Here is a 22,785-nt window from a genome sequence, read left to right as displayed (position 1 = left end):
ATCACCTGGCTAGAGTGGTTTGAGCCCTTGGAGTTCCTGTCGTGGCTCAGCAGTTAACAAACCCAACTAGCATCCATGAAGATGCGGGTTTGATCCCTGGCCTTGCTCAGTGGGTTAAGGATCCAGCATTGCCATGAGCTATGGTGTAGGTTGCAGATGCAGCTCAGATCCTGTGTTGCTGTTGCTGTGGCGTAGGCCAGCAGCTACAACTCTGATTGGACCCCTAGCCTGGGACTCTCCATATGCCACAGATGTGGCCCTAAAAAGACAAAAAAAAAAAAAAATTCAGAGTGTTTTGATCCCTTCAACCCACTTGCTCTATTTGTCCTGACCCACAGATATAAGGAAGCCATGGATGCCCCATACGCACAGCTACTTATGAAGGTTGCTGTGGGGGCCATCAGCTTGTTTCTGACCTCATCTCCATCCAACCACAAATTCTGGATTCTATGCCCTAAATTTCATTCACTGCTTTATTTAGAGTCAATGTGGTGGGAGAAAGCATGATGTGAGAAAGTCAGTGTGGCTGAAAAAACAGAGAGAAGGGGAAGCTTGGTTTGAGATGGAAGTGGAGAGGATGCTGGGGATGTTGGAGGCCTTATAAAACCATAGTTTAGGAATTTTTGTCTTTACCCTAATAGAAAGCAATTTGTGTTTTAATTTATGTATATGTGTGTGTAAATACACAATGATCATATTTTCAATACATGAAAAAAAAAAAACCCATCCTGGTTCAGAGGCACAGAAAGGTCAGGAATGGACAAGAGTGGACACTGAGAGAACAGCTAGAAGGCTGCAGAGATGAAGTCTGGGTGAGAAGATATTGGCTTAGCTAATGTGAAGGGAAAGATAGAGATAAGTGGGTAGATATGAGAGATACCAAGAAGGCAAACATTGACAGGACGTGGTAACAAGAGAGAAGTATTAGGCCTGACACCTAAGTTTCTGGATATATTGGAAATGTCATCCACAGAGACGAGAACTTCAGATATTGTTCTGTGAGGCTGGCAGAATAACGTCCTAAAAGGAAGAAGATGGTTCAGAGGAGAATTCAAAGAGTTGAGGAGAGTGGAATAGGTGTAAAATAGTTTAGGAGAGTGGAAGTTTCCATAGTAATTCTAGGCACTGACCCCTGGGCAAGCGAGTGCCTTGGCTGGATCAATCCTGGCACTCAGGACTGGGCTTAGGGCACTCAGGAGGCCATGAAACACCCAGAGGTAAAGTTTGAGTTTGCTTCTTCTTACCAAGGACAATGTGAAGGTTCTTTTTCACTCTCTCAATAAAGAAGTTATACATAGAAAGAGGGGTGACTTCGATCTTCTCGCCTTCTGCCCTGGCTGCCGTCTGCATCTTCTCCACAAGGTCAGCCTTCTCGTCGGCAGGGAAGATGTTGGGCACGTCGCCTGTGTTCAGAAGCATGTTGATGTCCTCCACAAAGGACTCGTCCTTGATCTGGTTATCGGAGAAGAGGAATACGGTACTCTTGGTGGCCACCCCGACCTGCAGCATGATCTTCTTCAGGTCCTCCCGCCAGTCGTTGCCCGAGTAGCTCTTAGTGATCTCAATCTGGTAGAGCTCGTATGCGTTCATGAAGGTGGACAGTTTGGTGGCACTCTGCCGCCCGCTGCCCCCAATGCCCACCAGGAGCAAGTGGCCTTTGTCCTGCTTCAAGACCCTGCAGATCCTGGAGATGTGCTCAATGGCAAACTTGAACATGACCAAGGACATGGGGGCCTTGCTGATGTTGTTGAACTCTTCCAGGTAGTACTCCATGACCGCCGTGAGCTGCTTTAAGTCAGTGATCTCATCGTAGATTTTTTGGTCACTTTCTGGCTTGAAGAAATCTCCAAAGAAGAGGCTACGGATATTATCATCGACTATCTTTCCCGTGGGTGATAGGTGGATGAGCACCTGTGAGAAAAGACAAATCTCAGCCAGGCATTCAGCCAGTGGCCCAACCATAACAGCAGTGGGAGGTCTAGAGGGAGGGAACAGGATATGTGTTTGTTTCTTCTGAGCATGTTCTTCAAAGACATGGCTCATCAACAGCTTTTTTTTTTTTTTTTTTAACAAAATATGGTCGTAAAGACTATGATGAAAGAACATTTGAGAAAAGAGTGTGAAAGCAAGGGTCAATCTGTTTGCTAAGCTGTTAAAACATCGATGGTCATGGAATTCTCTGGTGGCACGGCAGGCTAAGGATCCGGCGGTGTCACTGCAGCAGCTTGGGTTGTCACTGTGGTGCGGGTTTGATCCCTGGCCTGGGAATTTCAGCATGCCAAGGGTGTGGCCAAAGAAAAAAAAAAAAAGAAAAAGAAAAGAAAAGAAAAGAAAACATTGGTGGTCAGACTATAAGGTTCCAAGAGGAGGTGGTTAAAAGATGGCATCATTTTTTATGCACTTGCTCTTTCACCAAACAGAGATGCAGGCATGACCTTTGGTCCCCATGCTGGGCCCAGAGTAAAAATGTTTTAAATGCTTCTTCTTCCTGATATTTGAAACTAGCAGGGCTTCTGCACTTGGCCTTTGGAGGCAACATGAAACACTTGCAATTTTTCTATGGAGAATGCTATAGCTTCTTAAAAACTGGATGGTATAAATATACAGGCTTAAAACTTTTTTATATCGAAATGAGAGAAAATATGTACAAATGGGAAACCATGGGCTTTACCAGGGCATCAGTCAAACCATGAAAATTCATGGTTTATCTATTTCTCAAGTCACAAATCAATTGCCTTTGAACATACCTTTTAAGTTAATTATATAAAATAAGATCATATGACAAACCACTTTGAATGGATCCAAACTTACATGCTATAAGGGAAGGGAAGTGAAATTGGGCCAAGTATTACATCACCAAATCAAGTAACTAGTTGGCTCAGTACTGTTTCTTGAGTGTCAAAGAGCAGAACTGTAAGTCTCCACTAGGAAGGGATCCTGAAATCTGAGAGCAACATGATCAAACATCTGGGGCCGTTTCTGAGGCCACATGATCACGGGGTCTGGCTCACCTTTTCCATAGACTGCTTGAAGCAATTGGAGGTGGTTTCCTTCACCATGTTGAAAAAGACCTGTCTGTCCTCGTGATCAATCAGACGGTCATAGAAGACCCGGTAAACCTCATGGATCCAAAGCCGGATAAATTTCTCGATATCCTGAAAATCCAGTCAATTATTTGAATAAGTGGCAGGAGGTGGTTCACGAGGTAGTTCTCAAATAGTTTCTAAATTCCGGGGTTGATGTGAGGATTAAATGAGAGCATTCTTACAAAATGCTTCACACGATGCCGAGCGGAGATTAAATGCTTAATAAAAGTTAGCTCTTACTACTGCCACTGTATACTGCGTGTAGCCAACACTATCACCGAACGAACATGATAACAGAAATGACAGCTGCTGACCTGCAGGTGGGTGTGAGGGCAGAGCAACACTCCTTGGATCACCCGTGAGAAGTCCCGCAGGTTAAAGACATAGTGGGATTTGGAAGGAGTTGGCAAGAAGTTCTCCACTGCAGCTTTATAAATGGTCATGGTAGCTTGTACCAGCATCTTTCCATACCTAGGGAGGAAGGAGAAGGCAGACCAGTGAAGGAGGGGCCAGAACTGAGGACCTCAGGCCAAGAACACAGGAACCTCTTACCTCAAGAACATCACATCGAACCCTCTCCCAAAGTGCCAGTCTGTGATTGAACTGAAAATCTTGGTTAAAATGTCATCTTCGAAGGCATTGATGGAAATGATATTCAAATGGCGAGTGAATCGTCCTGGAAAAGATGCACACATGTGAGGGTACACACATACGAACACTTACCTTCCGGGCCTAGCGAGCCTCAGATGCAGAACAAGGTTCTCTCTGCCTCAATGTTCTAGAGCTGTGCTGTCCCTTACAGCAGTCTTTAGCCATATGCACCTATTTCAACTTAATTAATGTTAATTAACATTAAAATGTATCTCCTCTGTCTCACTAGCCACATGTTCAACGACCCAAGAATAATATGTGACAAGTGGCTACTGCTTTGCACAGTCCAGGTACAGAACATCTCAAGGACTGCAGACGTTCTGGTAACAAAGCTAGCCCAGTGCTCAAGACTGAAACGATAAAGACAATATGTGATGATGGTAACACAATCAGACAATTCAGAAATAATTTCTTTTTTTTTTTCTTTTTGCCATTTCTTGGGCTGCTCCCGCGGCATCTGGAGGTTCCCAGGCTAGGGGTCGAATCGGAGCTGCAGCCACCAGCCTACGCCAGAGCCACAGCAACGTGGGAACTGAGCCACGTCTGCAACCTACACCACAGCTCACAGCAACACCAGATCCTTAACACACTGAGCAAAGTCAGGGATTGAACCCGCAACCTCATGGTTCCTAGTCGTATTCATTAACCCCTGAGCCACGATGCAAACTCCCAGAAATAATTTTATAGAAAGTATCCCTCACCTCCCATATTCCAAATCCATTCTCTGCCCCCTGTCCATATTAACCACTATTAGTTTGTCATTCTTACATATCTGTATCTATCTATCCAATGTTAGATGGCCATATGTTTAGAGCTATAGCTATAGCTATATATCAGGTTTATCACAATGTAATTCACATACCATACAATTCACCCATTTAAAGTACACGACTCAATGATTCTTTTTTTAGTATTTTAACTGTGCAATTATTACAACAATCAGTATTAGAACATTTAAATCACCCCCCAAAGAAATACTGTACCCATTAACATTCACTCCCTGTTTTCTTGCAGCCCTTGGCAACTAACAATCTATTCTTCAGCTCTGTAGATTTGCCTGCATATAGTTTTAAAAAATATTTTATTATATAAACTAAAACACAATACAGAAAACCAGACAAAACAAATGTATAGTTTAGGGAATCATAAAGTTAACACCCTTACATCTATCATACATGTCAAGAAATACAACTTTGCCAGCCCCTCATAGAAGCCCCTCCAAATATCCTATCCCAATTATAGCTCTCTCCTTTGCTCCAAAGCTTACCACTATTCCAACTTTTAAAGTAACTGCATTCTTGCATTTCTTTATGGTTTTTATCACCCTGTGTTCATTCTTAGTTACCAGTGTTTAATCTCGCTAATTCAAAAAATGGTATATCTTTTAAGTCTCTTTTAAATTTTTTAAAAATTTTATGGCCACGCTTGTGGCATATGGAAGTTCCTGGGCCAAGGATTCAGTCTTGGAGCCACAGCTCAGCATCTGGGCAACACTGGATCCTTCAACCCAACGAGCAGGGCTGGGGATTGAACCCATACCTCCTCAGTGGACCTGAGCTGCTACAGTCAGATTCTTTATTTTTATTTTATTTTTTCTTTTCTAGAGCCACACCTGAGGCATATGGAGGTTCCCAGACTAGGGGTTGAATTGGAGCTGTAGCTGCCGGCCTACACCACAGCCACAGCAACACCAGATCCGAGCCATGTCTGCGACCTACAGCACAGCTCATGGCAATGCCAGATCCTTAACCCATTGAACAAGGCCAGGGAATGAACCCGCCACCTCATGGTTCCTAGTCAGATTCATTAACCACTGAGCCATGACGGGAACTCCAGATTCTTTTTTAAAAAGATATTATTTATTAAAGTATAGTTGATTTACAATGTTCTTTCAATTTCTGCTGTACAAAAAAGTGACCCAGCCATATAAATATATATAGTCATATACAAAATATATATATTCTTTTTTTTTTTAGACTGTATCTCACCATGTTGTAACCCAAGAGAGTATACACAGATTGTTAACTCAATGCGGCACGGTGGCCAGTTTAAGTCTCTTTTTAATCTGTAGACTTCTCCCTCCCACCCCTTTCTTCTATCTTTTGTTGACTATCTGGGTTGTTTGATCTGTAGAGTTTCCACAGACAGGATTTTGCTGATGGCATACTCATGGTGCAGTTTATTTGGTCCTCTGTCCTCCGTATTTCGTACCAATTTGCAGCTGTATCCAGAGACTTGGTCAGATTCAGGCTCCATCTCTTTGGCCAGGCCACAGATGATGGCGTGGCCCTTCATCAGAGGCACGTGATAATGTTTCTCTCTTTGTGAGGTCAGTAGCTATGGATTCTCAATGGCTGGTTCCATTAATTCACTGAGGTTTGCAAAATGGCGATGTTCTGATCCTATCATTTCTTTTTCATTTATTAGTTATACGGTTCATTAAAATATTAGGAATATTTTATCTATTATTTGCTTATACACAGGTACACTTCATATAAGACAGTCAAAATAAATGCTTAATTCTTTCCCTTTCTCATTTTTCAAGATAATGTACTGATTTCTTATTATCCTCTGAAGATGACCAGTTACTACTGTTATTACTGATTCTTGGATTTAAATATGTTTTTGATACATTTCAATCCTTTTACATTACATTGTTGAAGCTCAAATTTCCCCATTTTCAATCAGTTAGAGCCTCTTTGTGCAGTCAACTGAATACTTTTGACATGACTCTGTAGCCTTTGAAGCTTTCTCTTTATTGGCTATTATCAAGATATTATAGACATAATTTGTATATTTCCTGCCCCAGACATATAATCAACCAGTTCTTTAAGAAGCCTGGTTTATTTTAGTAGGAAATTGGATTTCAAGACCACAGTCTTGGGAGCTAAGAATTCTTATTGAGTTGGTTAGTTATTACTTTCTAGACCTAGAACACCAATTTACATCATGAGTTAGTATCAATATTTTAAATTTAGGACTCCAGGGCTTTCACTTAACTTCTCCTCTATTACATCTCCATTTCCCCTTTTCCACATTGAGTCCTGGTTCGCAAGGACACGAGGGACAGTAGAAATAGGTAGTTCTATACTCGTTCATATAATCCTACTTTATACATACAACACAATCAGAATAAGAATATACTACCGCCACCAATTACAATAACTGAAGAGTTTAAAACTTCTTGTACGTGCTAGTCTCATCTCCCTCTTCAGTTGTTCTGTACCTACACCATCAGGTCACATAGCCTTTACAGGTTATAATCTCTCCCACACAGTCTTAGTTCAACAAATAACCACATATTTAATACTCACGACCAGTTGTTATATTGATCTCTTCATAGTCATTTTGCTCATGTGAAACTCATTTTCTGGTAGATTTCTGAGAAAAGCCTTATGAAAACAGGTCTCTGGGTTCTTGCATGTTGACAACAGTTTTTTTTTTTATATATATATACTTGAAGGTCAGCTTTGATGACCATAAAATCCTTGGCTCTCAATTTATGTCCACTAATATTTAAACACGTGATTCCATTTTCTCTAGCATAAAGTATTGCCGTTGAAAATTCTTAAGACGATCTAATTTTACTTCTAAGTCACATGTTCTTTCTGCCTTTTCTTTTTTTCTGTAAAGTCCAGTAATTTTACTACTGTATGTCTTGTTAATGATCTTTTTTTTTTTTTGATCACACCCAAGCCACAGTTGCTACCTGTACCATAGCTGCAGCAGTGCCAGATCCTTAACCCACTGCTCTGGGCCAGAGATGGAACTTGTGCTGCTGCAGAGACAACGCAGTATCCTTATTTTGCTGCACCACACCAGGGACGCTGGGAGTTCCCTTTATGGCTCAGTGGTTAATGAACCTGATTAGGATCCATGAGGATGTGGGTTCGATCCCTGGGTTCGATCAGTGGGTTAAGGATCCGGAGTTGCCCGTTGCCATGAGCTGTGGTATGGGTTGCAGAAGTGGCTTGGATCCTGCATTGCTGTGGCTGTGGCTCTGATTCAACCCTTAGTCTGGGAACCTCCATATGCCACAGGTGTGGCCATAAAAAGAAAAAAAATCTTAGGTATACAATGTACTCTTTCAATATGTAATTTTCAAAAATACTTTATTTCAGGAGCATTTTATTGGATTTTAGCTTTTTTTTTTATTTTTGTCTTTTTGCCATTTCTTGGGCCACTCCCATGGCATATGGAGGTTCCCAGGCTAGGGGTCTAATCGGAGCTGTAGCTGCCAGCCTACCCCAGAGCCACAGCAACGGGGGATCCTAGCAATGTCTGTGACCTACGCCATAGCTCATGGCAACGCCAGAGCCACAGCAATGCCAGATCCGAGCCGCGTCTGTGACCTACACCATAGGGCAATGCCAGATCCTTAACCCACTGAGCAAGGCCAGGATCAAACTTGCAACCTCATGGTTCCTAGTCGGATTCGTTAACCACTGAGCCATGACGGGAAATCCTTTTTGTCTTTTTTTAGGGCTGCACCCACAGCCTATGGAGGTTCCCAGGCTAGGGGTCTAATCGGAGCTGTAGCCCCCAGACTACACCAGAGCCACAGCAACATGGGATCTGAGCCGCATCTGCGACCTACACCACAGCTCATGGCAATGCCGGATCCTTAACCCACTGAGCAGGGCCAGGGATCGAACCCACAATCTCACGGTTTCTAGTCAGATTCGTTTCCGCCACGCCACGATGGGAACTCCACTGACCATGTTTAGTGTTACGTTTGGCTCGGTTTTTCTTTTTTAGGCATGTGACGATTATAGTTATTTGACTAGTGGTTTCCTTTATATTTTGATATATCCATCTGTATGTGTGCAGAATAGCTTCATCTTGCTGGTCTCCTTAATTTCAAATGCATTTTCAATGTTCTGCATTTGTTCTCTCCTCTTTTCATCCTTGCTAGTTTAGATATCACATTTGTCAATGGGTGGTTTCCTACTTTTAAATTATCTTTGCCTTTACTTCATTTTTAATATTCTTGTTGCTAATTGTGGCTTTTCTTTTTCTGCTTAGAGGAGTTCCTTTAGTAGTTGATGTAAGCTGGTTTGGAGGTGCTGAATTCTCTTAGCTTTTGCTTGTCTGTGAAGCTTTTGATCTATCAGATCTGAATGAGAGCTTTGCTGAGTAGAGCATTTTGGCTCTAGGTTCCGCCCCTTCATCATCTCAAATATATTTCGCTATTCCATTCTGGTTTGTGCAGTTTCTGCTGAGAGATCAGCTGTTATCCCTATATGTGACCTGTTGCTTCTCCCTTATGACTGTTCATATTTTTTTCTTTGAACTTAATTTTTGTCAGTTTGATTAGTCTGTGTCTTCCTGTATTTCTTCTGGGGTTTATTTCGTATGGAATTCTCTGTGGTTCTTCCACTTGAGTATTTACTTTCCTATACTAGAGAAAATTTCAGTTATAATCTCCTCAGATATTGTCTCTGGACCTTCTTCTCTCTCTTCCCCTTTGGGAACCCCTACTTTTCGAATGTTGTTACATTTAAAGTTGTCCCAGATGTCTCTTAGACTCTCCTCGGGTTTTGTTTTTTTTTTTTTTTTCATTCTTTTTTCTTTATTCTTTTCTGTAGCAGTGATTTCCACCACTCTGTCTTCCACCTCACTTACTTGTTCTTCTACCTCCGTTAACCTCCTCTGGGTTCCTTCTAGGTTATTTTTCATTCCAGCTGTTGCACCATTCATTTTGGTCTTCAAATCCTCTAGCTCTTTGTGAAACATATCTTTTAAGTTCTCCATCTGTCCCCATTCTTTTTCCAAGATCTTAGATCATCTTTACTGTCATCACTCTGAATTCTTTTTCCAGTAAATTGCCTATTTCCTCATCGTTTAGTGGTTTTTGTGTGTTTTCGTCTTGTTCCTTTGTCTGAAAGCTGCTTCTTTGTTGTCTCATAGTGTCCATCTTTTTGTTTATCATCCCCTTGACAGTTGGTATGTAGATGCTGAAGCAGGTGCCCAGTCCTGGAGTTCTCAGGGGCGGTAGAGGTTCATGTGTATCTCTTTGCTGGGGAGGCTCCAGGGACTGCTCTCTGTACATTTAGGAGCAGGTTCCACTGTTCTGCTGGCACTCTCCTTGCTTGGCCACTCTAGGGATCTCTCTTTAAAGCCTCAGGGGCAGGGTGCTTCTCCCTAAGTGTTGCTCACAGGCTCTCTTTGTTATTTGAGTAGGTAAAAGTCCTGCCAACTTCAGTTCCTATTCTCATATTGGTTGTCATGCTTACAGTGAATGCTTGTGGACTACTTTTGGGTTCCACCACTTTAGGGCTGTTAGATAGATGTCTCAGTACTTCTCTCGGCTTTCTCCTGCACAGATGCAGATAACATGTGGGTCTGTAGCCACCAGTGGTTCGTTCCCACCAATTATACCTTGGAATATGCAGGAATATTATGCCAACTAGTTTTGTTGTAAATGTTGTTCATAGGTTTTTGGCTTTGCAATCTGGTTGTTTTGTTTATGGGAATTTGCAAAGAGCCAAAAAAGATTCCGCCATAGTGTTGCAATTTTTCCAACATTCTTTCCATAGTTTTATGTGTATATGCATATATACACACACAGGTACACGTGTCTATATATGTATATATGTACATATATACACAACACACACGTATATATACTCTCCACTATAGTTATGTGCTGACATATGTAGGTCTTTGGGTATTTAAAAATTTTTTTTTTGTCTTTTTGCCATTTCTTGGGCCGCTCCCACGGCATATGGGAGGTTCCCAGGCTAGGTGTCTAATCGGAGCTGTAGCTGCCAGCTACACCAGAGCCACAGCAACGCGGGATCTGAGCCGCGTCTGCGACCTGCACCACAGCTCATGGCAACGCCGGATCATTAACCCACTTAGCAAGGGCAGGGATCGAACCTGCAACCTCATGGTTCCTAGTCGGATTCGTTAACCACTGTGCCACGACGGGAACTCCCTGGGTATTTTTTTTAAATGCCAGAATAATATTTTATACTTTGTTGATATGGAATTACTGATAGCTGTTTGAACCTGAGAAAGTCATTTAATCCTTTGATAATAAAAATATTAATAATACTTAATGTTTGTTATTGCTTATTATAACTTGCCTAAACCTAGATCCATCTCCTACCCAATCATGCTTTCAGCCGTCATACTATATTGCCTTGAGCTTCAGTTTTCCCATCTAAGCCCTGACAACTGGCAGCTGGTCTGGCGATTATTACCTAGGTTGTTGTTTCTCCACTGAATACAATTTCATTAAATATCAACATCAAATGAGATTATTCCCTAAGTATGATGGAACAAGATAGAAAGAAGATTGCTCTGCAATCATGAAAACCTCTTCCTTAGGTAATATGAGTGACTCTACTTCTTTACCAAGTGACAACTTCATTCCTTCTGCCTCCTGCAAAAAAATTTAAGATACCCACTCATCAAATTGTCCCCAGTTTCTGGAAGTACTCAATCCAGAACAGAGCCCTCGGCTCCTTATGCCTTTCCTCACATCACCAAGTACAAAGCCCATTTAATTCCCTCTCACCAGGCACTCTCATGGCTCTCCATGCTGTGCAGACCTCTTGCTGCAACAAATTAATAAACCTCATTTCAAATGACTATAGATGTATAGGGTCTTTGCAAACATCATATTTGTGACATAGCTTGAAAACGGTCAACTGCCGCTCAAATGTTAGTAATTACTATTTACTGGAAAAAGATAACCCTTTATTTTTCTTACAACTACTTTTGTTATTGAAGTAGAATTGATTGATGATGTTGCAGATTTTCCTTTTTTAGGGCCACACCTGTGGCATATGGGCTAGTGGTCAATTGGAGCTGCAGCTGAGGCCTACGCCACAGCCATGACAAACAATAGATCCACGATGGATCCGAGCCATATCTGTGACCTATCAGTGACCTATGCCACACCTTGCAGCAATGCTGGATTCTTAACCCACTGAGCAAGGCCAGGGGTTGAACCTGCATCCTCATGAAGACGGTTAGGAGCTTACTGAGCCATGGTGGGAACTTCTTTCAAATAATTTTTTTTTTTCTTTTTTGGCCACCTCATAGCATACGGAATTTCCAGGCGAGGGAACAGATCTGAGCCACAGTTGTGACCTATGCCAGCTGCGGCAACACCAGGTCCTTTAATTCACTGTGCCAGCGATTGAACCTGCACCCCAGTGCTCCAAAGATACTGCCAATCCCATTGTGCCACAGTGGGCACTTCCAGACTTTCCCTTTGGAATATTCTCTTCCACAGTTTCATTGAAATGTAATTGACATACAATACATAAGTTGAAGGTTTACCACGTGATGATTTGATATGTGTAACTATTGCAAAATGATCTCCACAATAAGGTTAAGTAACACTTCTATCGTTGTATTTAACTAGAGTCATCATGCTGTACTGTTAGATTCCCCCAAACCTATTCACCTTATAATTAGAAATTTGTACTCATTGACCAACATCTCCCTATTTCCCTCCCACCCCTAACCCCTGGCAGCCATCATTCTACTCCTGTTTCTGTGAGTTTGGCTTTTTTTGGATTCCACATATAAGTGATATCATATAGTATTTGTTTTTTCTGTCTGACTTGTTTCACTTAGCATAATATTCTCAAAGTCCAGCCATGTTATCACAAAACATAAGTTTTCATTCTTTTTTTATGGCTGAATAATATCTCATGTGTGTTATCTATATATTTACATCTATGCCGTATTTTATTTATCCGTTCGTCTATCTATGGACACTTTGGTTGTTTCCATGGGATTTGGGTGCTATGAATATGTTGCAATGAACTTGGAAGTTCAGATATCACTTTAAGATGGTGATTTCATTTTCTCAGGTATATACCCAGAAGTGGAATTACTGGATCGTATGGTAGCGCTATTTTTAATTTTTTGAGGAAACTCCCTACTGTTTTTCCACAGTGTCTGCACCACCAACAATACACTTCATGTTATCTCTTCACTTTTTGATAATAGTCAATTTTTCAGGTGTGAAGTGATATCTCATTATGATTTAGGTTTTCATTTCTCTAATAATTAGCAATTTTGAACATCTATTAATGTGCCTGTTAACCATCTTTGTCTTCTTAGAAGAACATTTATTCAAATTCTCTATCTGATTTCAAATCAGATTGTTGTTTTGCTATTGAATTGTATAAGTTCCTTACATATTTTGCATATTAACTTATCAGATAGATGGTGGCAAGTTTTTTCCTCCCATTGAGTGGCTAGGACTTAGAGAAAAGTAATACTAAGCTCCTCTCCCTCTCACTAATGAGAAAGGTACTCAGTTTATAGATGCTAAGTGCCTGAGATCCTGCTATATTCAAACCCAAGGCAAGGTACCCCTAGACTCCATACGTGCAGTGGAAGGTAATGGTTTGTATACCTAAATAAAATCACTCTGTTTATTTTCTTATTTTTCATATGAGAAGAGCAAATGCCACAAGGAAGAGCAGGGTCACAGAATCTTAAATCTGGAAAGGCATTAAGATTCTTAACCAAGGATGCATCTCAGAATAAACACGTGGTAATTTCAGAAATGGATTGAGTTGCAGCTAAAGCAAAATATACTTCTAAAGTGTTAGATGACAGGGGAAAATCATATTTGTTTATTATAATTAGTTTACCTAGGCCACTTTGGGTCAGGTGCTCTATCTTTGGCAATCTAAAGAATTGTAAGGAACACAACAGGTGAATCCATCATGACCCCTGCTTGAGAACCTCTGATCTAGGCTTCTTCCTAGAACATGCTGGCCACACTGAACTCTCCTCTTCATCTGAGACTCTCTGTTCCTCTAGGGCCTCGCCAAAGACTCCTCAAACTCTCTTTCCATCTTCCCAACCTATTTCACACAATTTCCAACATAAAATATTCATATGCCAGTCTTGGAAGCTAACTCAAGCCTCTCTGGCTACAGCCTAAACATACCTTTCTCCACCTCCATGAGGACAGAGTGCCCTGCGCCAACCCTCCATCCATGAGGGAGGTCTGGCTCTGAGGGGCGGGGACAGAGGAACGGACCCCTTCTTTCACATACCGGTAATGTCATTCCTTCCGCCTCCAGGGGGGCCCATGGCTGTCACAAGCAGCACATCAATGATGTCCAGCTTGTTGGTGTCCTTCTTGTCAAACCAGTAACCATGGTCGATCCACTGCCTCAGGAGCTCGATGGGGGGCTGGGCCCCATACACCTCTTTGGCTGGCATGTTGAGGTCGTCTGGGGAAAGAAGCCATGGCCACAGAGAGTAAGTCTATGGAATCCTCTGCTCTTACAGGTGGGAGCATGGGACAGTCTGTGCCCAGCTGTGGCATCCTCATTCTAGGTAGGGCTCAGCCCGTGGACATTTTCACCATAATGGAAGAGGTTTTCCTGGGTTCTGGGCTCTCCTGCCTCATGAACATCTTTGTGCATTATCACTTTACCAATGAATAGACTGGGATTAACAACCAGGCATTTAATTTTTTCCTATTTCTTCAACCAAATACATACATATATATATATATATACACACACACACACACACACTCATATATATACACACACACACACACATTTTTTCTACATTGTGCTAGACATTTTGTTAATTATTAGGGATATGACGGTGAGGAAGACAGTCATGTTCCGAGTCACCAGGGCATTAGCTGAGGTAATAGCTGAACTCCAGTGGCAGGAAGGCTTCATGTGAGGGTTTCTGTAGAGCAAAATCAAAAGGGCAAGACTAGATTGTGATTTCCTTCAGAGCAGGGATTGATGTTCTCCAAACGCATATTGCTCAGTCCTGGCACATAGAAGGCACTCAATAAACTCTAACGAATACTGATTAAATGCCCAGTTCTGCGTCATGTAACATTTTAGGAGTTTTATACATATTATCTCACCTAATACAAATAATGACTTTATAAGGAAGATGTGTTACCTTTATGTTACCGGTAAGTAACTGAAGGTCACGGAAGTTAAGTCACAATATGCTTAGAGTTAAAAAGTGAGATTTGGACCTAGATCTTTTTCGCTGCAAAGCTTAAACTGTTTTTGGATATATCATAAAAATAGAAAGGGAGAAAAGATTGGAGGAAATAAGAATGGGAGGAAAAGAAAGGGAAAAGGAAGTAGTATTCTGGCTCTAAGGAGCTATTGTTAATTTGTGAGGCTATAAATACAGGCAACATTAACTACCAATCCATGGATTTTAAAGATAAGACATGAGATAACCCAGAAGACTAAGTGATTACTATTACTAAATGCTAATTTTATGAGTCAGCAGTAAGACAATAGGATTCGGCACCAAGAAACCTGGTTTCGGAATTTTCTAGATGTTCAACCCTGAACAATGAATTTAACCTCCAACACGTCAATTAACTGACCAGGAAAGTGATAATAATGGTTAATAAACTCGCGGGGTTGTGAGGCTCAAATGAAATAAAAGAGGAAGTGCTTTGTAAACAGGTAAAATCCTGGGAAAATTCAATGTGCTTATTTCACAAATATTTATTTAGCAACTGTTAGATTTCTCCATTTACTGATAACACATGTATCTGGCACATAATGGAACAGGAGCTTATCACAAAGTGTGAGTGGCTTCTGGAGATGCAGAGGGCAAAAACCACAGTCCCTTCCTGGACCTAATTACTTCTCGCTACAGAGAAACCCTGCCTGATCCACAGGCTCAGTTTCATTTCAGGAGAAACTGGGATCCTCCTCTGGGCAAAAAGGCCTGGACCATGCCTCGCTTACGGAAAATCTGGCATAGAGTATGCATGGCTAGTAAATACCTGGTAAAGAAGGAAGGAAAGAACAGGAAACAAAAATGATAGAGGGAAGAGAGGGAAGAAAGCAGGGAGGGAAGGAAGAAGGGAAGAAAGGATGGAAGGATGAAAGAAGGGGAGGGAAGGAAGACTGAAACATATTAACCAGAAATATTTTATCTCCCAGAGAGAGTAAAAGGATACACAGTGGCCCAACAAAGGGTGATTCTGTTTTGCTATAGCTTAAAGTAGAAGAATCTGGTGTGTCCAGACCCAGGCCAATGCCTTACCTACAAAAACCACTGCTTTCTTTCCTATGGGAGGCCCAAAAAGGCCCTTCCGCCGTCGATCCAGCTTGGACATGATGATATCCTGGGTCTGATTGGCTGAGGTTCTGGCAGAGAAATTGATGAAGTTGGGCATATAGGTATTTTTGGGAAGGTGGAGAAGGAAGTTGTTGGTGATGACTGATTTGCCAGTGCCGGTGGGGCCTACAAACAGGATTGGAATCTCATGGTCCAGGTAGGTTTTCAAGAAGAAAGTCTGCCGGGCCGTCTCCATTGTGGGGATGATGAGTTCTGAGACCTGTGCCACAAAGACAGGGTGAGTCTTGGTACAGGGTTCAGGAGACTGGGTCTTGGCATTCAGGAGACTTGGGTTCTATCCTTCCTAACCATCAGCTCCATTTCTTATTTACCTTTATGGTTTTGTGTTTTTTTACCTGTCCAAATATGACATGCCTTAATTTTTTCATCTGTGAAATTGGGGCTAAAAATGGCACATAGGTCACTGAGCTATTTTGAGGATTAAGTGGTATCCTGCATGTTAAGATGGGCATTATTGTCCTTGTTTGGAGATGAGGAAACTGAGATTCAGAGCTCACTAACACAGCAAGTAAGTGGAAATGCAAGGGTTTCCATCCCAGTCTGTCTGATTCCAAGGTCTATATTCTTCACTACTGAACTGTCACGCTTTGTTTTGTTTTTAGGGGCCCATCCGTGGCATATGGAAGTTCCCAGGCTAGGGGTCAAACTGAAGCTAGAGCGGCTGGCCTACACCACAGCCACAGCAACGCAGGATCCGAGCCGTGTCTGCAACCTACACCACAGCTCATGGCAACGCCAGATCCTTAAGCCATTGAGCGAGGCCAAGGACTGAACCTGCATCCTCATGGAACTTAAGTCAGGTTCGTTAACCTCTGAGCCACAAAAGGAACCCCTGAACTGTCATTTTATAAACACCAGTTATAGGAAGAATGGGTCTATAGGTGCTGCCCTCTGAGACCACTGCTCTGAACCAAGCTGTCTGCCTCACCCAGAAAAGGCCCACCTCCAACACGCCATCTATACTGCTTGTCCAGAAGGCTTAGGTGTGACCCTTGACCCCCATTCCCTTTGCTTGAGCCTCATCTGCTTTTCCTAATACTGGGATTCTTAATTCCTTCTCTTAATCCCTTTTTCAATATGGAAACTGCAATACTCTTCCTGATATTCAGACTCTAACTGGACTTTAAGCACTTGGTCTTGGGGTCCTGGAATCCCTGTTACCTTGAATAGAACATCTTTTTCTTTTTTTAGTCTTTTTAGGGCCGTACCCATGGCATATGGAGGTTCCCAGGCTAGAGGTCGAATCGGAACTACAGCTGCCAGCCTATGCCACAGCCACAGTGACAAGGGATCCGAGCCATGTCTGTGACCTACAGCACAGCTCATGGCAATGCTGATCAGCAACCCACTGGGCGAGGCCGAGGATCGAACCCGCGTCCTCATGGATACTGGTTGGGTTTATTAACTGCTGAGCCATGATGGGAACTCCCTGATAAATAATTTGATCAAAATGAAAAGAGCAGACGGGACAAAGGAATCGAAGTGGTAAGGAAGAGAATTAACAGGTGTTGTTTGGCCCATGTTATCCCTTGTGGTCTTTCCAATAACTCTCTGAGGAAGGTACATATACCTCGGCCTGTGGATGTTCCTAGACCAGGGATTGAACCTGCACCACAGCAGAAACCTGAGTTCCTGCAGTGACACTGCTGGACTCTTAACCTGCTGCACCACAAGAGACCTCTTGAGGCAGGAATATTATTACCTTACTTTTTCAAGTGAAAAAATTGCAACTTGGAGTTCCCGTCGTGGCGCAGTGGTTAACGAATCCGACTAGGAACCATGAGGTTGCGGGTTCGGTCCCTGCCCTTGCTCAGTGGGTTAACGATCGGCGTTGCCGTGAGCTGTGGTGTAGGTTGCAGACGCGGCTCGGATCACGTGTTGCTGTGGCTCTGGCGTAGGCCGGTGGCTACAGCTCCGATTCAGCCCCTAGCCTGGGAACCTCCATATGCCGCGGGAGCGGCCCAAGAAATAGCAACAACAACAACAAAAGACAAAAGACAAAAAAAAAAAAAAAAAAAAAATTGCAACTGGAAGATGGCTGGCTAACTTGTCCAAAGCCATATAGCCAGTAAGTGATAGCCAGAACTAGGTGTAAGATGCTTATTTTGCTACCAAGTCTGGGAATTTAAAGCAAGTTGTGTGTCATAGATTTTTATTTTCAAGAGCTTCAACAGTTTGTTGACAAAGGAAAAATTCCCAGTAGAATTAAAATATTTTCTGCATCAGACTCTTATTTGTATGTTAATCTGGCAAGATTTCAAACCCTGGAGTTCAGAGGATGAAGCTCTTTAAGGAGAATTAAAATTTAGGGCTTCAGTGCTGGGGGTTCTTTACAACACAGCCTCCAGGCTGTGTCCTGAACTCAACACACATGCACTCCTGCTTATCACACCCCTTTTAGAAGCAGCTGTGGTCCTGTCTGGTGTCTGACTCAGTTGTCAATATTTCCACTTTCACATGCACCACCTATTACTCTCTCTGGGGCTGGAACAATCTACAGTCACTCTCAGAAAAATACATTATGCCCACTAGATACTGCAAATAGAGGAATGAAAGGGTACATCTGGAAAAATTTTCCACAAGGAAATGAGCAGGGGTTGTGGGTGAATCATCTGCTAACCTATTAATCAGTACCCATTTTACTAAGAATTCTGATTTAAGAAATCTTTATCTGGGAATTGTAAGGAAAAGGCAGTGATCCTTTTCAGCTGAGAGATCTGAGAGGTAGACTGATGACCTGGCATTATGATAGTGATAGTAATCAGAACTGCAATGGCATTGATCTTGCACCCAGCGTGTGCTTCATCTTCATGTAAAACGTCTTCAATCTTTGAAACCATCCTTTAAGTATTTTTTCTGCTATTGTGTAGTAAACTGGGGCACAGACAGCGAAGGCTGAGTAAGGAATCTGGGTCTCTCTGATTCTGAGGTCCATGCTTTTGAAGGCTCAGGCCAGCTCATGTTTGAACCTTTTCCTAAAGTAAGTTCTTAAAAGTGCTGATGTTAACCCCTCCAATGACTCAGTGCCTCTGGATATCAGGTCATTACCAAAGTTCCTTGGCCAATAACTCTCTTTTACCTTTGCATGTGCTGGGATAGTTTCTTCCTCTTTGGTGATATACTCTGTCCACGTGCACCAATGTCCACCCCCTTGTTTGAGGAAGTAAAAATCATAGATGCTTCCTGGACACACAAAAAATAAAACAGGTTATTAGCACATTGGGGGTTTAAATTTCATATCGGAGGTATTGAACCATTTCAGTCATTGGCTTCTGAAATGTACAACTGTCAGCACTGGCACAGTTGTGTAACTGTATAACTGGAACAACACCTCTTAAAGAGTAATGATTTTATTATTTGTAAAAAAAAAGGTGCTAATTATACAAATAATTTTTAAATAATGTAAACAGGAAGTATTGAAAAGAACAAAAAAGGAAGGAAACGAATCTCTCTCTCTCTCTCTTTTTTATTTCATCTTTTCTAGGGCTGCACCTGCAGCACATGGCGGTTCCCAGGCTAGGGGTCCAATCGGAGCTGTAGCCTCTGGCCTACACCACAGCCACCGCAATGCTAGATCTGAGCCAAGTCTGCGACCTACACCACAGCTCACGGCAACATTGGATCCTTAACCCACTGAGCGAGGCCAGGGATCGAACCTGCAACCTCATGGTCCCTAATCAGATTCACTAACAACTGAGCCACGATGGGAACTCCAGTTTTTTTTTCTCAAACTCACATCCAGAGATAACTTTTGATGGCAATCCTTCCAGCCCTCTCTAGAGGCACACAAACACACTGAAGATGGAGTACAGGTAGACAAGAGGATTTTATGAGAGTGAGTCATTTGATATTATATATCATACATGATGTAATATAAATAGATATGACATATTAATATAAAAATATAAATATATTTTCTACATTATATTTAAATAGTATAATTGTAATATAAATAAGTATAAGAGTAAATACAATGGTAAATAAAAACATTACATTTAATTTTACTTAAATATATTAGAAGAAAAAGACTAAGGTCAAAATGAAGGGTCTGCAGAACTTCAGATAATCACTATTCACCACAAGAGACACTGATTCCTAAAAGACATTTTTTTCAATTGAGGTATAATTGAAAAATAACATTATATTAGTTTCAGGTATACAATATAATGATTTGGCACTTTCATATATAGTGAAATTATCATATTACAAAGAATAATATAAATTTGACATTATATTCTGTATTATAATATTAATATGCTGCATATAATATCAAATGATCCTATATCTACACAATCCATCACCATACACAGTTATAATTCTTTTTCTTGTAATGAAAACTTCTCTTTTTTGCACCCATGGCCTATGAAAGTTCCTAGGCCAGTTATTGCATCTGAGCTGCAGCTGTGACCCATGCCACAGCTGCAGCAATGCCAGATCCTTAACCCCTGTGCCACAGAGGAAACTCCAAAACTTAATTTTTTTAATTGAAGTATAGTTGATTTACAAAGTTATGTTAGTTTCAAGTGTATAGCAAAGTGAATCAGTTATACACATATACATATATTTTTAGATTCTTTTCCATTATGGTATACAGTATTTATGGTATATAGCATTTTCCATTATGTTATACAGTAGGTCCTTGTTACCTATTTTATATATAGTATAGTATAGTTATCTATTATGTATATAGGTGTATATATATTTACTATATTTATGTATATACATATATATCCATTATGTATGTATATACAATAGATATATATAATAGGTATATGTACACATCTATATGTGTATATATATATGTATCTAGTATATGTGTATATATATGTATACACATACATACATACATATGTTATCTCCAACTCACAATTGATCCCTCTCCCCCTTTCCCTTTGGTAACCATAATTTTTTTTTTTTTTAGGGCTGCACCTGCAGTATATGGAAGTTCCTGGGCTGGGAGTTGAATCAGAGCTGCAGCTGCAGGCCTACACCACAGCCACATCAACACCACATCTGAGCCATGTCTGTGACCTATGCTGCAGCCTGTGGCAATGCCAGCTCCTTAACCCACTGAGCAAGGACAGGGATCAAACCTGCATTCTAATAGAGACAACACTGGGTCCTTAACCTGCGGAGCCACAATGGAACTCCATAAATTTGTTTTCTCTGAGTCTATTTCTGGTTTGTAAATAAGTTCACTTGTATCATTTTTTTTAGATTCCATATATAAGAGATATATGATATTTGTCTTTCTGGCTGACTTACTTCATTTAATGTGATAATTTCTATGTTAGTTCATGTTTCTACAAATGGCATTATTTCATTCTTTGCTCTGGCCGAGTAATATTCCACTGTGTGTGTGTGTGTATATATATATATATATATACTATATATATATATACTATTTGTTATGTGTGTATATACATACATACATACACACACACTATGTCTTCTTCTTTTTTTATTTATTTTTTGTCTTTTTGGGCCACACCTGTGGCATATGGAGGTTCCCAGTCTAGGGGTCCAATCAGAGCTGTTACTGCTGGCCTATCCAGCAACACCAGATTCAAGCTGTGTCTGCGACCTACACCACAGCTCATGGAAACGCCAGATCCTTAACCCACTGAGCAAGGCCAGGGATTGAACCTGCAACCTCATGGTTCCTAGTCGCATTTGTTTCCACTGTGCCACAATGGGAACCCCGACACTATATCTTCTTTATCCATTTGTTGACGGACATTTAGGTTGCTTCCATACTTGGCTGTTGTAAATAGTGCTGCAGTGAACATTGGGGTGCACATGTCTTTTCAAATTAAGGTTATCTCCAGATATATGCCCAAGAGTGGGATTGCTGGATCATATGGTAGTTCTATTTTTAGTTTTTAAAGAAATTTCCACCAGAAAGAGAAATTAAGGAAACAATCCTATTTACCATTGCATCAAAAAGAATAAAATACCTAGGAATAAACCTACCTAGAGACAAAAGTCCTGTATTCTGAAAACTGTAAGATGCTGATGAAAGAAATCAAAGATGACATAGATGGAAAGTCCATGCTGCTATAAATGGCATTCTTTCTTTCCTTTTTATAGTTAATATTCCATTGTATATATGTACCACATCTTCGTTATTCATTCCTCTGTTGACAGACATTGAGGTTGCTTCCAAGTCTTGGCTATTATATATAGTGTGGCAATGAATATTGGGGTGCATGTATCTTTTCAAATTATGGTTTTCTATGGATATATGCCCAAGAGTAGAATTGCTGGATCATAGAGTAACTCTATTTTTAGTTTTTAAAGGAACCTCCATACTGTTTTCCACAGTGGTTGCATCAATTTATATTCCTACCAAAAAGTGTAGGAGAGTTCCCTTTCCTCTGCATCCTTTCCAGAATTTATGATGTGTAGACTTTTAGATGATGGCCATTCTGACTGGTTTGAGGTGATATTTCATCATTTTTTTTTAAATTTTGGATAGGCCTGTGGCGTGTGGAAGTTCATGGGTTAGGGATCAAACCCACGCTGCAGCAGCAACCTCAGCCACTGCAGTGACAGCATTGGATCCTTAACCCACTATACCACAAAAGAATTCCCCTCATTGTAGTTTTGATTTGCATTTCTCTAATAATTAGCAATGTTGAGCCTCTTTTAATGTTTTTTTGCCATATGTATGTCTTCTTTGGAGAAGTGTCTATTTAGATCTGCCCATTTTTTTTATTTGGTTGTTTGTTTGTTTGTTTTTTTGATATTGAGCTTTATGAGTTGTTTGTGGAGTCTGGAGATTAATCCCTTGCCAGTCACTTTGTTTGCAAAGATTTTCTCCACAATCCTGTGGGTTGTTTTTCTTTTTGTTTATATTTTCCTTTGCTGTACAAAAGCTTTTAAGTTTAATTAGGTCCAATTGTTTCTTTTTGTTTTA

General features: G+C 41.1%; 1 protein-coding gene across 1 annotated transcript in view; it reads right to left on the bottom strand.

Annotated features, from left to right (window-relative positions):
• The window catches only part of DNAH3 (dynein axonemal heavy chain 3), a 215,858-nt gene that overhangs the window by 57,980 nt on the left and 135,093 nt on the right, over positions 1-22,785 (bottom strand). The window contains 7 exon segments of the mRNA XM_021086503.1: positions 1,245-1,911; positions 3,012-3,155; positions 3,401-3,557; positions 3,639-3,762; positions 13,775-13,954; positions 15,771-16,065; positions 18,946-19,049. Coding sequence (XP_020942162.1) covers positions 1,245-1,911; positions 3,012-3,155; positions 3,401-3,557; positions 3,639-3,762; positions 13,775-13,954; positions 15,771-16,065; positions 18,946-19,049 — 1,671 coding nt within the window.

The sequence above is a fragment of the Sus scrofa genome, chromosome 3 (assembly GCF_000003025.6).
Source record: "Sus scrofa isolate TJ Tabasco breed Duroc chromosome 3, Sscrofa11.1, whole genome shotgun sequence".
NCBI lineage: Eukaryota > Metazoa > Chordata > Mammalia > Artiodactyla > Suidae > Sus > Sus scrofa.
This window is presented reverse-complemented; position numbering and strand designations above follow the sequence as displayed.